The sequence below is a fragment of the Anopheles gambiae genome, chromosome X, assembly GCF_943734735.2.
Source record: "Anopheles gambiae chromosome X, idAnoGambNW_F1_1, whole genome shotgun sequence".
In the NCBI taxonomy this organism is placed as follows: domain Eukaryota; kingdom Metazoa; phylum Arthropoda; class Insecta; order Diptera; family Culicidae; genus Anopheles; species Anopheles gambiae.
The window spans coordinates 9745833-9758999 of NC_064600.1; the positions used below are offsets into that span (position 1 = coordinate 9745833).

The window sequence follows — 13167 nt, forward strand, 5'->3', positions numbered from 1 at the left end:
GTCACACAAAGCGACTGTGATCTGGAAGAACGGATAAAGAGGACAGCAGACAAGCGTGTTATCACTCCCACCACTAGCAGCCTATGAACAGCTGGTGTGATCGCCACTACCGACAAGCAAGGAGTAAGGGGGGAGGGCAAGATACGTTTTTTGTAGCCATCCATAAAATTTATTTTTTGTGGCTGCTATTCGATACAACAACCCAAAATCAGCAAAACCACCCATAATTTTGCTGTTTTTCGCCGTGAAATCTATTTCAAAAAATTCGCTTCGTCGAGTAACCTCTTATAAGCGACGTAGCCCCGACGACGGGTGGACGTTCACACGACTTATGCACGACGTCGAAAATTTTATAGCATTGCCGGATTTTGCGGGTTGGGCGTTTTGTTGACATTTTTCTAGCTCCCTTTGGTCGTGTGAAAATTAAAGCATAATTTTTTAAAATTTTATTTCTTACAAAATGTGCTCACTTTTGTACGAATTAAAAAAATAAATTTAAAAAAATCAATCACAACCAGCGCGCCATCTATTGCAATGCTCATCGTCTGTTCCGACTGGAGCTGTTTCCGCTTTCGGCTGTCATGCGCGGCTCAGAGTGACAACGCCGATGACAGTTCCCGCTGTCACGTCAACAGCGGTCGGGCCGGGGCCGTGACAGCCGCTGTCATCGGGCCCAGCCGCCTCGCGTGGCAACCGTTTCCTGTTCTTTTACGAGAAATCGTCGTCGACGCACGTCGTGTTCGCGGTTGTTCAGTGAGGTAAATAGCGGTTTTGTCGTTGGTTTAAGGGGCTACGGCCGTGGCGTTCGACCGCTAGGCCGCTTCCGTTGAGGTCCTTTCTGTTAGAACAGTGCGGTGTGGTGGATTTTGTGGAGAAATAGCGAAATTTCCACCCGAATTCGCAGGGTGTGTGTGTGTGTGTGAGCGTGTGCGTGCGAGGTTCGGATGCCGGGTGCTTCCTTGGAGTGTGTGAACCGGACGGAAATGGGATCTTCGGTGACCACACGGAATTTTGGCCAGAACACGACAACAACAATCAATTAACAGGCCACATTAAGGTCGTGCGACGGACGATAGCTCACGCCATGCGACATACTGAGGCTACAGCGTGTGTGTGTGTGTACAGCTTGCATGTTTACAGTTGGAAGCTGGGACATGTGTTGAGAAATGTGTGTTGCCCCTATCAAAAAAGACCGTTCCCCCTGCCCGCCCCTAAAGAGCATCGATCAACACCCGGGTCCAAGCAGCAGCACACGCGACACGTACACGCACCTGTTTTGTCGCCCGCACCCCACCCCCTCGGAACACCCGAACGGACCTTCTTCCCACACCACACACACGCACACTACATCACTAATGTTGTACCTGTCCGCTTCCGTCTCTCTTTCCAGTGAGCTGCCAAAGTTCGAGTTCCAACCATGGTCCGTATCAGCGTGCTGGCCGATGCCCTCAAGTGCATCAACAACGCGGAGAAGCGCGGCAAGCGCCAGGTCCTCATCCGGCCGAACTCGAAGGTCGTGATCAAGTTCCTGACCGTCATGATGAAGCACGGCTACATCGGCGAGTTCGAGATCGTGGACGATCATCGCAGCGGCAAGGTGGTGGTCAATCTGACCGGTCGCCTCAACAAGGCCGGCATCATCTCGCCCCGGTTCGACGTCGCCCTCAACGATATCGAGCGGTGGACCAACAACCTGCTGCCCTCCCGTCAGTTTGGGTAGGTTTCTGTGCACACAGCAAGTAGATCGATTTTAGCCCTCTTCAATCATACTTATGCCGCCGGTTTTGCTCCAATAGGCCGGCGGTGGTATAAGCTAGGGGGCGAGAGCAAACTCTCCACCGTTAATCCCGTACCGGCGAAACACTGCGCCAGCACGATTCAACGGAATGGAAACAGTTTTTTTTCTTTCGGTACAGACATCAAAGGCGTTTCCTAAGCGTCTCTAAATCCAAAAATAACGACCAAAATCTCAAAAGACCAACGGACATTTCAAACGAAATAAGAATTTAGAAATCGCTTTCCCGGGGGCCTTTTCATGTTAGGCTCTCAACACTCATTTTATCGGCTTCGGGTGACCCTTTTTTATTCGACAGAGCCCTACATTTGCATTTCATCTAATGTTAGGGTGATAATCAACAAGTTGTTGTGCTCTCATTTTTGGTTATTTTTTATATCTTGTTGTTTAAGGTTTAAGGTTGTTAATAAGGCAAGACGTTTATCACGAAGCTTAGGTTGACTTATCACAAGGTTTCACCTCAAAATCTATTTTTAATCAGTTAATTTCGACTATTTTGTTGTCGTTACATTGTTTTTTTTTTATATATTTATTCTTCATTAAAGAAAACTGATCGCACTTTCGATGATGCTCATTTAACATAGTAGTTGTTACAGTCTGAAGTAGATTGCTTACAGAAGATAACACTTTTTTGTGGGAAATAAGAGTCTCCGATATTTAAAAGAAATTTACACGTTAATGGGGATTAATTCCTTTAGTTGTAAATTTATGAATAAATGCGAGACGTTTGGATTAATTTTCAAATAGCAAAGCAATTTGAAAAGATTACCGTTTGCGTACTTGCTGAGGCAGAAGAAACACATGAAAAGCCATACATTTTGTTTTCATACATTTTCAAACTAATGTGGAAGGAATCCAAAAATAACATAACAAATAATCAACGGGAGAAAGTATAACATACAGTTTGTGCAAATGCCACTGTTTTAGACACCAATGTGTACCAATCACATGTTTGGTGAGATTTTTTGTAGCACCCAGCACTTGGTCACCCACTTGATCATGACATTTTCGATCGGTGTTTGAGACTCTCATTGTGTGGCCCGACAGAAAATGTCGCGACCAAGTGACTGGCCAAAAGTGGAGTGCTACAAAAATTGTCACCAAGCATATGATGGTTGTACGAACTGTTCGAGTCTTATGTCTGATCATCTCAGTGACGTGACGCTGACATGATTTTGTTTCAGCCGGAATTTGTCATGACTTGTCAGTGACATTGTGCAGAACTGATCACAGTAAAAAAAAGTCCTGGCATAATCACCAGACAGAAAATGTCGCCAAGCGTTGGTCGCAAACATGCCACGAAGCATGCATTTATCACACCAACCGTTTTGAGTATCATCTCTGATCATCACAATTGAGTACGTGACGCTGACATGAATTTTGATTCAGTCAGATTTGATTTTACGACATTGACAGTGACATTTTGCAGCACTAGTTGTTGTTATTCGATGTATCATTGGCCGGGAGTAGCATTATGTACGCCTTCATTCCAACCCTTAAATGTCGCTGCACGCGTACCCAGTGGTGCAGTGATGGTGTCAAGCATTGGAGGCAATAGCAGTGCAATAAATCCACCTTTAATCACCATTCAACACCTCACCAACTGTGCTGTTTGGTTTCAGCGGATTGGATACACTCAGTTTGACACATTTGAAAAAAATAAAATAAAAGAACATTAAATACATTGTCTTAATCATTATCGATCTCTCTCTTCTTCCCTTCTCTCCACGAACAGCTACGTCGTCCTGACTACCAGCGGTGGCATCATGGATCACGAGGAGGCCAGGAGGAAGCATCTGGGAGGAAAGATTCTGGGCTACTTCTTCTAGAGTAGACCAGCAACAGCAACTCCCCCTTACCCAGAAACAGCGCTTCATATGCAAAAAAAAGAACACATACACACACACAACAGAGACAGAGACATGAGAAACTGTGCGGTGGGTGGAGAGAGCTTGCGTTGCGCGTGCCTAAAACCCGCTGGCTTCCACTTTACACTCCGGGTGTCGAGGAACTTATTTTAAGAAGTGCAAAAGTGGCTGAACGGCGCGCTGTGACTACTGACGTTGCGCGTCAACAGCGGTGAGAAAGGTGGAGCGTTTGTTAACACAAAAGCTGGCAAATATAGAGAAAAGCGCATGTACCTACCACAATGACTTGCGTTGCGTTTTGTAGTTCCAGGGCGCATATTCAGGGTTCTACGATCCGATCCGATCCGATCCCGGCGGGTCACTCGTCTATGAGTACGTAGAAAGCGTGAATATCACAAACCAGAAGGCAATTGCAGAATTTAAGCATAGCACAATCCGTTCCTGCACTCTTGCGCCCGCTAGTGGCATAAGTCTTTTAGTGTTGTAGGCCGTTGTTTTGAAGAATCGGAATCAGCATCAGCTCAGACATCGGAATGGACCTGAGAATCGCAATTTGTTCCGGTAACGGAATCAGAATTGACACCAGAATTCTAAGTAGCTCCGGAATGAGAATCAGTTAATGAATTGCAATAAGAAGTTTCAGAAGCGAAATCAGTCCGGGAATCCGATTCCGGAATCGTTTCCAAAAAACTTCATTTTTCCCAACACTCTTGTGGACGGCCTAAAAATACTTGGGCTGGGTCGTCCGTTTTCATGCGTACAACATGGCCAGCCCACCCAGGAGCTTGTTGAGCTTGATACGCTGCACGACAGTGAGGTCGCCGTACATCTCGTATAGCCTGTCGTTATGACGGCACCTCCATTGTCCTTCCACACACATACGGGGCCAAGGATCCTTCTGAGCATCAGATTTCGACAGTGTCCCTGACTCAGAGGCGTATGTGAGTACCGGTACTATATAGGTGCTGTATAGTCCCAGCTTCGTCCGTTGCGACAGATTCTTTGAGGTGAACTGATTTCTCAGGCTGTAGAATGACTGGTTGGCAGCTCTCCATGCTAGTGTCGTTGCTGACCTTTGGCCCTCGGGCCGGTAAATTCTCAGACGACTTCAAAAGTGTGTTCACATGTTCTGTACGTCACGGCCTACGTAGGATTTGATTATTCATTGGTAGAGCCGCTGATATTGCCACCATCAGTTTGGTCTTAGCCTCGTTTATCCGCAATCCGAGGTTCTATGCCGAGGTTCTATGCATAGGAGAGCTCTGTAGATCAATGACGTCTATATCATCAGCGTATGCCAGGATCTGGGTTGGCTTGACCATCTGGTCCCGAAGTCTCCAACCTCGAGTCCCGGATGGCCCTCTCTAGAAAAAGGCCCTGGGAGTATTCCATCCAACTTCACCTGGCAAGTGAAGTTGGTCATAGTCATTCTAACTAGCCTTTATCAAGGTGGTCGGGATTCCAAAAGAGCTCCTAGCGTCGTATAGTTTTACCCTGGCTATGCTAACATATGCGGCTTTGAAGTCAATGAACAGATGGTAGGTGTCGTGTCTGTATTCTGCCATCTTCTCCAAGATCTTTGATAGTTTCTGTTGTCGTTGCAGTCCAACCTGTCTCTCTTTTTGTATATGGGGTAGATGATGCCGAGATTCCACTTAAAAGGCATCGATTCGCTATCTCACACCTCTGTAACAATTTGATGAATCTCGTTTTCTAGTCGTGCACCTTTATTCTTGCACCAGTTCGGCTGCGATACCGTCGGTTCCCCGGGGGTGCCTTGTTATTTTTCAGCCGACAGATAGCCTTTTGTGTTGCCTCTATGCTAGGTGGCAGTAGCATGACACTATCCTACTGGTGGAAGCCACCTACTAGCTGTCCGCTAAACAGAGAAAACAACAAAAAGAAACAATGGACTGCAATTTAAAATAGCAGCAAGCGACGAACCCCTTGCATAGTAGATAACCAAAAAAAAATCCATTTTTGATAATTCTTCAAATATTTTATTTTCTTCTGGTTTTTTTCCTCCCTTCCCTTTACCCCTACTTCCATTACCGCGCTTTTTAAGTCACCACTGTATTTTCCCCATTTTGCTTTCTTCCTGCATGCATGCACGCCTCCTCTGGTCCACTGACCCTTTACGACCGACACGCGTGTCCTTCGGTAGCACCTCCCGCGCAACTCCGAAGGAACGTGTTGGTGCGCGTGTGTGTGTGTGCGTATTTTTATCTCTAATCCACACACACACACACACGCACCCACACGTGTGCACTATTCTGTTGGACCGTATAAAGTATATCCGCTTTTTTTTCTTTCGTCCTCCTTCTTCTGGACTTAATCCTGTCCAGGGTTGATTACTGCTGCACTGCTCTAACCGCTTCCATTTTTTTTTTGTTCTTCCAGCTTAAAGCGACCACCCACACCCTTAACATAGACATACACACACACACACACACGCCCGCTGGCGTGTGCACGGGTGCAGCCGTGCCTTTTATGTTGGGTGTGCGTGTTTGTTAAATATTTTCTTCTACAATTTTAATACACGGTCCTATTTTGCTTCACTTGATCGCTCCTGCCCCACCCACTGTTACTACTACTACACACGCCCTCCCCCTCCCTATCCCCCCAAAAAAAGTGCATTATTTTGCACATTTTTTCTTTAATTTCCCACACACACACAACGCTCTCTATGGTTCTATCACTCTAAATAACGCCTCTTTTTGCTGCCGTCTGTTCGTCTCGCGAATCGCTACGTGTTTGTATATATCGTGAGTGTGGGGTCGTTTATTAGTGTCCGTGTGGAAGGGGAGGTGTGTGTGTGTGTGTGTGTGGGTGTGTTGCTCACTATCATTTTTATTTTTCTTATTTATAATTTTTATCTTCTCGGGTTTCCTCCCACCCCGTGTCTCTTCAATGTGTGTTACAGCACCGTCCTAGTTGTTTCTCTCTCTCTCTCTCTCTCTCTCCCCCCTCTCCCTCCGTTTTTCTTCTTTATACAAATACAATGCGTTGTGTGTGTGTGTGTGTGAGGGGGGGGGAGGGATGGTTTCTACTGCCAATCGTCCAAAAACCGGTGCCACCGTTAATGGGGGCACTTTTTGATGAACGCTTTGTAGAACGAAAGCACACCAGTTTTATGTGTTTTTTTTTGAATCTCTGTTTTTGTTTGTTAATGTCCCTCCTCTCTTCTCCCTTCCCCAGCAGCAGCTTCCGTGCTAGATGCACTTTTTTTGGATTAGGGAAAAAGGAGTTAAATAAATCCTTTTTTCTCGTTTTAACGTGTTTCGTTTACATTTTTTCCCACCTCTGCTCTCTAGAGCGAACGATGGGAGAGTTTCATTGGGTTCGTTCTCTCTCCTTTTCCTCCTTGAATGTGTTTTTTTTTTTTTCTTTATATTTTCTCTCTCTCTCTCTATCTCTCTCTCTTTCTCTCTCTCCCTCTCTCTCTCCACTACTAGTAACACACCACCACCGTCCGCCTTTGTTTGGTCTGCTCTATATGTGTGTGTTATTTTATATTTATTTGCATATTAGTTTTACCTTTTTTGTTTGTGTTCTCTTGTTTCTTTGTTTTTTTTTTTACATTTGCACACCGATTTGCGCTTTCTTTCTGTCCGCTAACTCGCGCGCCGTTAGTATTTTGAAGTAAATCTTACTTAACATTAATGCCCTTTTTTCTCTCTCTCTCTCTCATGCATGCCTCATGCATCGTCCGGCTCGGTCCGTACCGCTACTGTAAAGTGTTACCCCGTACATGCTACTATTGGTATGTTTTGCTGCGCTCTGGTTTGTTTTTTTTTTTGTAATCTTCGGCCTCCTTCGCCCTTTTGCCGTTTTTGCGTTTTGCTCGTTTTACTTCTTTGGGTTTGGTTTTGTTTGAAGTTCTCCCCTAAATAGTACAGCTTTCACGTGCCTTACTGTTTGCACCTTTGTGCCGCTTGGGTGTGTGTGTGTGTGTTTCAGTCCGAGACCGAGGGGAAGGGGGGGAGGGGGAGTTTGTTGCTACACCCACTGCTTGATTTACTTCTCTTTTTTTCTCCTCGCTCTTTCTCTCTCTCTCTCGTCTGATTCTTCGTTTTGTTTTGGCTGCTGCAAAGAGCCTTAATTTTATTTAATTTAAAAAAAAAGGCGTCCATCCTCGTGCTCGACCGGCTTTCCAATGCCGCCGAAGAAAACTTCCAATCACTTTTGTGTAAATGGCTGCGCTTTTTTTTTTCTCTTTCGTCCTTTACTTTTGATTTAATTTCCCCTTTACAAAACCTTCCCTCAGACACACACACGCGCGCGCGCACACACGTACAAACACATCCGTGATCCAATTTGTCCTCCCACACTCACTCACACACACACATACACTCTCGGATGATAGAGATATGGAGATGTGGTAGTGTGTGTGTGTGTGCCCCTTCTTTTGCTATTCGAGATCCTTGTTCAGCTTCCAGTGTGTCCTTCCTTGGGCATTGGCGCCACTTGGGTGTAGGCGTGGGGCGCAAAAAAAAGAATGTGTTGCATCGGTCAGTAACCGTGCGTCTCCTTTTTTCAAAAAAAAAGAGGGTTGAGGGCTAAAAGAAAGAAACATAGAAAACAATAATAATAATAATAATAATGATAATAGTAATAATAATAATAATAATAATAATAATAATATAATAATATAATAATACAAAAGAAGACAAATGGAACAAAGCAAAATAATAATAAAAATATACAAATAAAGCAAAAAACAAACAAAAGTTTTGATTATAATGTTTTTTCTTCTCTTCATTACTTTATTTTTATGTAAAACTGTTCTGTTTCGTTCTTGTCTGTTTGTGTGTGTGTGCGTGTTGAATTGTTTTTTTGTGTTCTTGTTTTTGTTTTTTCGTGTGTTAGCTGTTCTCTTCTACATGTTTTGTTTTTGTTTTCCTTTCTCCTATTTGTGTCTATGTGTTTGTTGTTGTGTTTGATCATTATTTACTTCCTTTGTGTTGCTGTTGTTGTTGTTGTTGTTGTTGTTGCTGTTGTTGTAAGATTGTGTGCTTTTCTGTATTGTTTTGTATATTTTTCTACTTCTTACTTGTTACTTTAGCTTTTTTGTTCTTCTTCTCTCTATTGTTGTGTTTTTAACCTTGTTGCTCCTAATTTGCTTTTCGATTTTGGGTTCATTGCTCTGCCCGCAATGCAGAGAGATCTTTGCGCTTCCCACACACACACACACACACACACACACACACACACACACACACACACACACACACACACACACACACACACATACACACAGACACACCACACATACTCCCTTGCTGCTCAATACTAAGCAAAATATCTTTTTTTTCTTTCTTTCTCTCTGTCTATTTTCCCTACCCGCTCTCTCTTTCTCTCTCTCTCTCTCTTTCTCTCTCTCTCTCTCTCTCTCTCTTTCTCTCTCACAACACACGCTAGCGAAAAGGAAACCGCTGTGGAAGAGATTTTAATAGTCAATTCTTCTCTAAAGAGCTTCTTTTGCACGTGCACCCCCCCCCTCCCCCTCCCCTGCCTCTTGTTGGCGGGAAACCTTTTCTAACCCCTCCCTCACCTTTTTTTTGCTATCTGCAAGAACAAAAACAAAAGCAAGAACAGATCAATTCTACAACACCCCCCCCCCTCCTGTGCCCTTTTGCGCTCTTGGGGTCGCCTTTCCCGCCCCGCCCGTTTCGATTACGTATTTTTGATGATCCTGTTGTGTTTTTCTTCCTCCTCTATACACACGCACACACACACACGCTCATTCCACTGTACAAGCACACACACACACGCATACCGCTCACACCGTGTTTCGTTCACACACGCAAAATATTTGTTGTTTGTTGTTTGTTGTTTTGTTTTATTCTCTAACTTTCTTCTGTCGCGGCGCACTTTACCCTCCCTTTTTTCGTTTATTTTATACAGAAATTAAAAATAATAATAATAATAATAATGAAAAACTGACTATCGAATAAATAATATTTAATTGTAATTAAAAACGAAATAGAATTAAATTAAGCTACACCGTTTGCTAGTACAGCGGACTCATGGGCGAGCGCACACACACACACACGAGTGGCTCGTTTCGTTTAGTCTTCCCCTTTTCCTCCTGCCGCCATTAAATGTTACTGTTAATAGTGTAATAGCTACCTTGCCGTTTCCCACGTCGTCGTCGTCGTCCTCCCCTCCTTTCCCTACATCTTTTGCTACCGCGCGGAGTATTATGTTACTTCTTCTTCTTCTTCTTCTTCTTCTTCTTCCTCTTATGTACTCCCTACCTCCCCCGTCATGTGTGTGTGTATGTATGATTTCCTTTTCAACTTGTGTTACACTGCACGAAAAGTGGGGTTCGTCGTCTACTCGGACACTTCATAATGTGTAGGACGCAAGTGGCACTAAAACAAAAAGGTGCGTGTGTGTAGGTGTATGTGTATGTGTCCGTCGGTAAGTTTCGAAAATCCTACCCCCTTCTTCCCCCCTCCCCCCACGATGGGTAAGTACACCACTCCCCGAGCCACAGCGTCAGAGTTGAAGAAAAAAAAGGTTCGTCGCTTACGATATAAGCGCAGCAGTCTTTCGTATTTATTTAAAGCACAAACACACACACACACACACACGCACACAAAATGGACCGTTTCGTTTGGCTTGCAGAACAAAAAAGACGAAACCGGAAAGCAAACAGTTAAAACTTAAATGAAAAGCTCGCACACCCAAACATCCACTCGGCCCGTTCTCTCGATTTCACCCGTCCTCCCGTAAATGCGTGCTTGAATGTTTCGCAACGGAGGAAACCCACTGTTGCCGGTTTTGCACAGGGCATTTAAAAATTAAACTATTTTCCTACAGTTGAGAGCAAAGCGGAGAGCCGCCTCTGGGAGGGTTTGCTGCTGCGGTGACACTTTTCATCCATTTGTTTTGTTTTGTTTTGTTTTTTTTTTTGGCATACTTTGGAATGTGCTTGTGGATTGGTTCTCTGGCCAAGCGGAAGGAAGCAGCAATCCAAATTAGAATATCGCCCCCACCCCCCCCCCCCCCCCCCCCTTTACAAAAGACGATAAGACGATAACGATAAGACGAAAAAAAAATGGAGTGGCGAAACTGGGGGACGAATGTACAAGTCCTGCTTGTTGTGGTGTCCGCTTTTTCTACCACCATTTGTTGTGCCAAACACACACACACACACACGCACTCACACCGGTTCGACATCACCTTTTCGTTTGTGCGCATTGGGGGTCGTAGGGAAGGGAGTGCTTTGCAGGTATTGGGCACACGATGGAAACTTGTAATTCCAATTGGAAACTCCAAAAAGGGAAAACGGGGCTTGTGTGGTGCAGCAGTTTGTGTGTGTGTGTATGTGTGTTGCTTGCTTGCTTCTGCCACACCACCACGCGAATCAATAAATGCAATAAATCTCTTCTGACGGCCAGCCGGTGGCGTGGGTTGCGCTTTCCAGCCAAGGGTACCTTTCCATGCGTGTTTGTTTTGTGTATGTGTGTGTGTGCGTGTACGTGAGAGTGTGTCTGTGTGAGTGTTTTTTTGTTGTGTTTACTGTGCAGGTGGGTGAGTACGTTTAAAGCGTATGGTCCCAGGGATTGAACAACGATCAAACTAATCAATATCGAAACTAAAAAATAGAGAAGTATTTGAGTTTTTCTACATTCCCGCTTTTCCTTTTCTCTCTCTCTATCTCTATCCTTTTCTCTCAATTGGCTTTTTAAATGCAAAACTGCACCTTTGTTTGTGTCTGTGTGTGTGTGTTTTGGTTGGTCGTTTCAGGAGAAAAGGAGAAAAAAGAAGGTTTTTGTGCTTGCGCTCCCTCTAACAACCCTCGCGCCCTTTGCTGCTTTGAAGTGACATTTTCGTACCTGTTTGTGTTTGTGTTTGTGTGTGTGTGTGTGTGTGTGTGTGTGTGTGTGTGTGTGTGTGTGTGTGTGTAAGGGGGAGGGGGGAGTTGGATCAGATGACGTCGTCGTATGCACGTCAATGTGTTTGTTTTCTCTCTCTCTCTCTTTCTTCTTCTACTCAAAAGGATCACATCGTGCCGTTTTTTTGTGTTTGTTTCGCGCGTGTCCTCGTAGAACACGCTCGCTTCTCTCTCTCTCTCTCTCTCTCTCTCTCTCTCTCTCTCTCTCTCTCTTTCTCTCTCTCTCTCTTGCACTATACTAGTCATCGTCCACGATCACGATCAGTGGAGTCGTCACGGCCGAAGGATGGGGGCTGCTGTTGCCTGTTGTCGCACCGACTACCACCAACGAGCCGCCGGCCGCCGACTATCATCGGGACTGGCAGGTGTCCTCCTTTTTGTGCAGATCGAGCGTGTTCGGCCCGCCGGTCGAGGGTGGTCGCCCGCCCGGCCCGGGTGTACCGCCGCCGCCGCCTCCCATCACCACGAGCGGTCCGTTCGTGGGCGTGGAGGCGCCACTGTGCGACGCCACCTTCATCGGGCCGGGTGTGCCGCCGGAAGAGCCGGGCGGCGGTGGCCCTACACCGGGCGGCCCACCTCCACTGCCCGGTGGTGCTGCACCCGGTGGCAGCCGGTGGTGTGGCGGCGGCCCTTGCTGCTGCTGCTGCTGTCCCTGCTGTCCCTGCTGTCCCTGCTGCTGCTGCTGCTGCTGGGGCGGCGGTACCGGGCTCGGCTCCTTGCCGCGGAAGTGCACCGCCGACTGGGCGGCGTACAGCAGGGACGCCTTCGCCTCCTCCGCCCGGTACGCGTCCATCAGCGGGTTGTAGCGGAGCGGGTGGTGCAGCTGCGCGTAGTCCCGGAACGGGTCGGGGCCCCACGAGCCGTGCGGCGGGAAGTGCCCCGGCAGCCCGATCGACGGCGGCAGCATCGAGCGGGACAGGTGGCCCCCGGGCAGCATGTGGGCGGCCGGGTGCCGCCCGGCCATGTACGGGTGCGGCATCATCGACGGGTGGTAGCGGGGGTCGCCGCTCGCGGCAGCAGCCGCCGCCGCCGCCGCCGCGTGGCTCCGCAGCAGCAGCTCCTCCTCCTTGCGCGGCTCCTCCTTGATCCGGATGTCCAGCTCGGTGCCGTTGCGCAGCGGCGACCGGTCCCGGTTGATGGAGGAGACGGCGGCGGCTGCCGCCGCTGCGGCCGCTGCCGCCGCCGCCGCCTTCGACTCGCGCTGCTGCTGGTGCAGCATCCGCTCCCGCTCCATCTCGCGCCGCTCCATGTCGCGCCGCTCCTTCTCCTTGCGCTCCCGCTCGCGCTCGCGCTCCCGCTCCCGCTCGCGCTCCTGCTGCTCCTTGCGCAGCTTTTCTTCGCGCTCGCGCTCCCGCTGCTTCTCGCGCTCCTCCCGCTCCCGGCGCTGGCGCTCTCGCTCCCGCTCTTCGCGCTCCCGCTGCCGCTCGCGCTCCTCCGCCTCCCGGCGGGCCGTTTCCGCGGCCAGGCCGCCCGGGTCCTGCTTGATCGGGGGCCACGCGCCGCCGCCCGCCGGCTGCGGCCCGGGCGGAAAGCTGCTTACGCTGCGCGGTAGGGCACTGGAAAGATAGAGAGAGAGAGACGGGGTCATTGTACAGCGA

At 47.6% G+C, this 13167-nt stretch overlaps 2 protein-coding genes across 6 annotated transcripts in view; one reads left to right on the forward strand and one right to left on the reverse strand.

The window, feature by feature from the left end:
- Nucleotides 1-602: 602 nt before the first annotated feature.
- On the forward strand, nt 603-3945 carry LOC3289708 (small ribosomal subunit protein uS8A). Of its 2 annotated transcripts, none has more exons than XM_565801.4 (3): nt 603-758; nt 1391-1716; nt 3531-3945. In XM_565801.4, the coding sequence occupies exons 2-3, from the start codon at nt 1418-1420 to the stop codon at nt 3622-3624; spliced, it is 393 nt and encodes a 130-aa protein (XP_565801.1). In that variant the 5' UTR covers nt 603-758; nt 1391-1417; the 3' UTR covers nt 3625-3945. The 2 variants fall into 2 exon arrangements, with proteins under 2 accessions (XP_565801.1, XP_061507639.1); XM_061651655.1 differs by having other exon boundaries at nt 713-905.
- Nucleotides 3946-8393: 4448 nt separating this feature from the next.
- The window catches only part of LOC11175652 (mucin-19), a 109208-nt gene continuing 104434 nt past the window's right edge, over nt 8394-13167 (reverse strand). For all 4 annotated transcript variants that reach the window (XM_061651965.1, XM_061651757.1, XM_061651826.1 and 1 more), the window contains one exon: nt 8394-13125. In XM_061651965.1, the coding sequence (XP_061507949.1) occupies nt 11919-13125 (1207 nt within the window). In that variant the 3' untranslated portion in view covers nt 8394-11918. The remainder of the gene's footprint in view (nt 13126-13167) is intronic.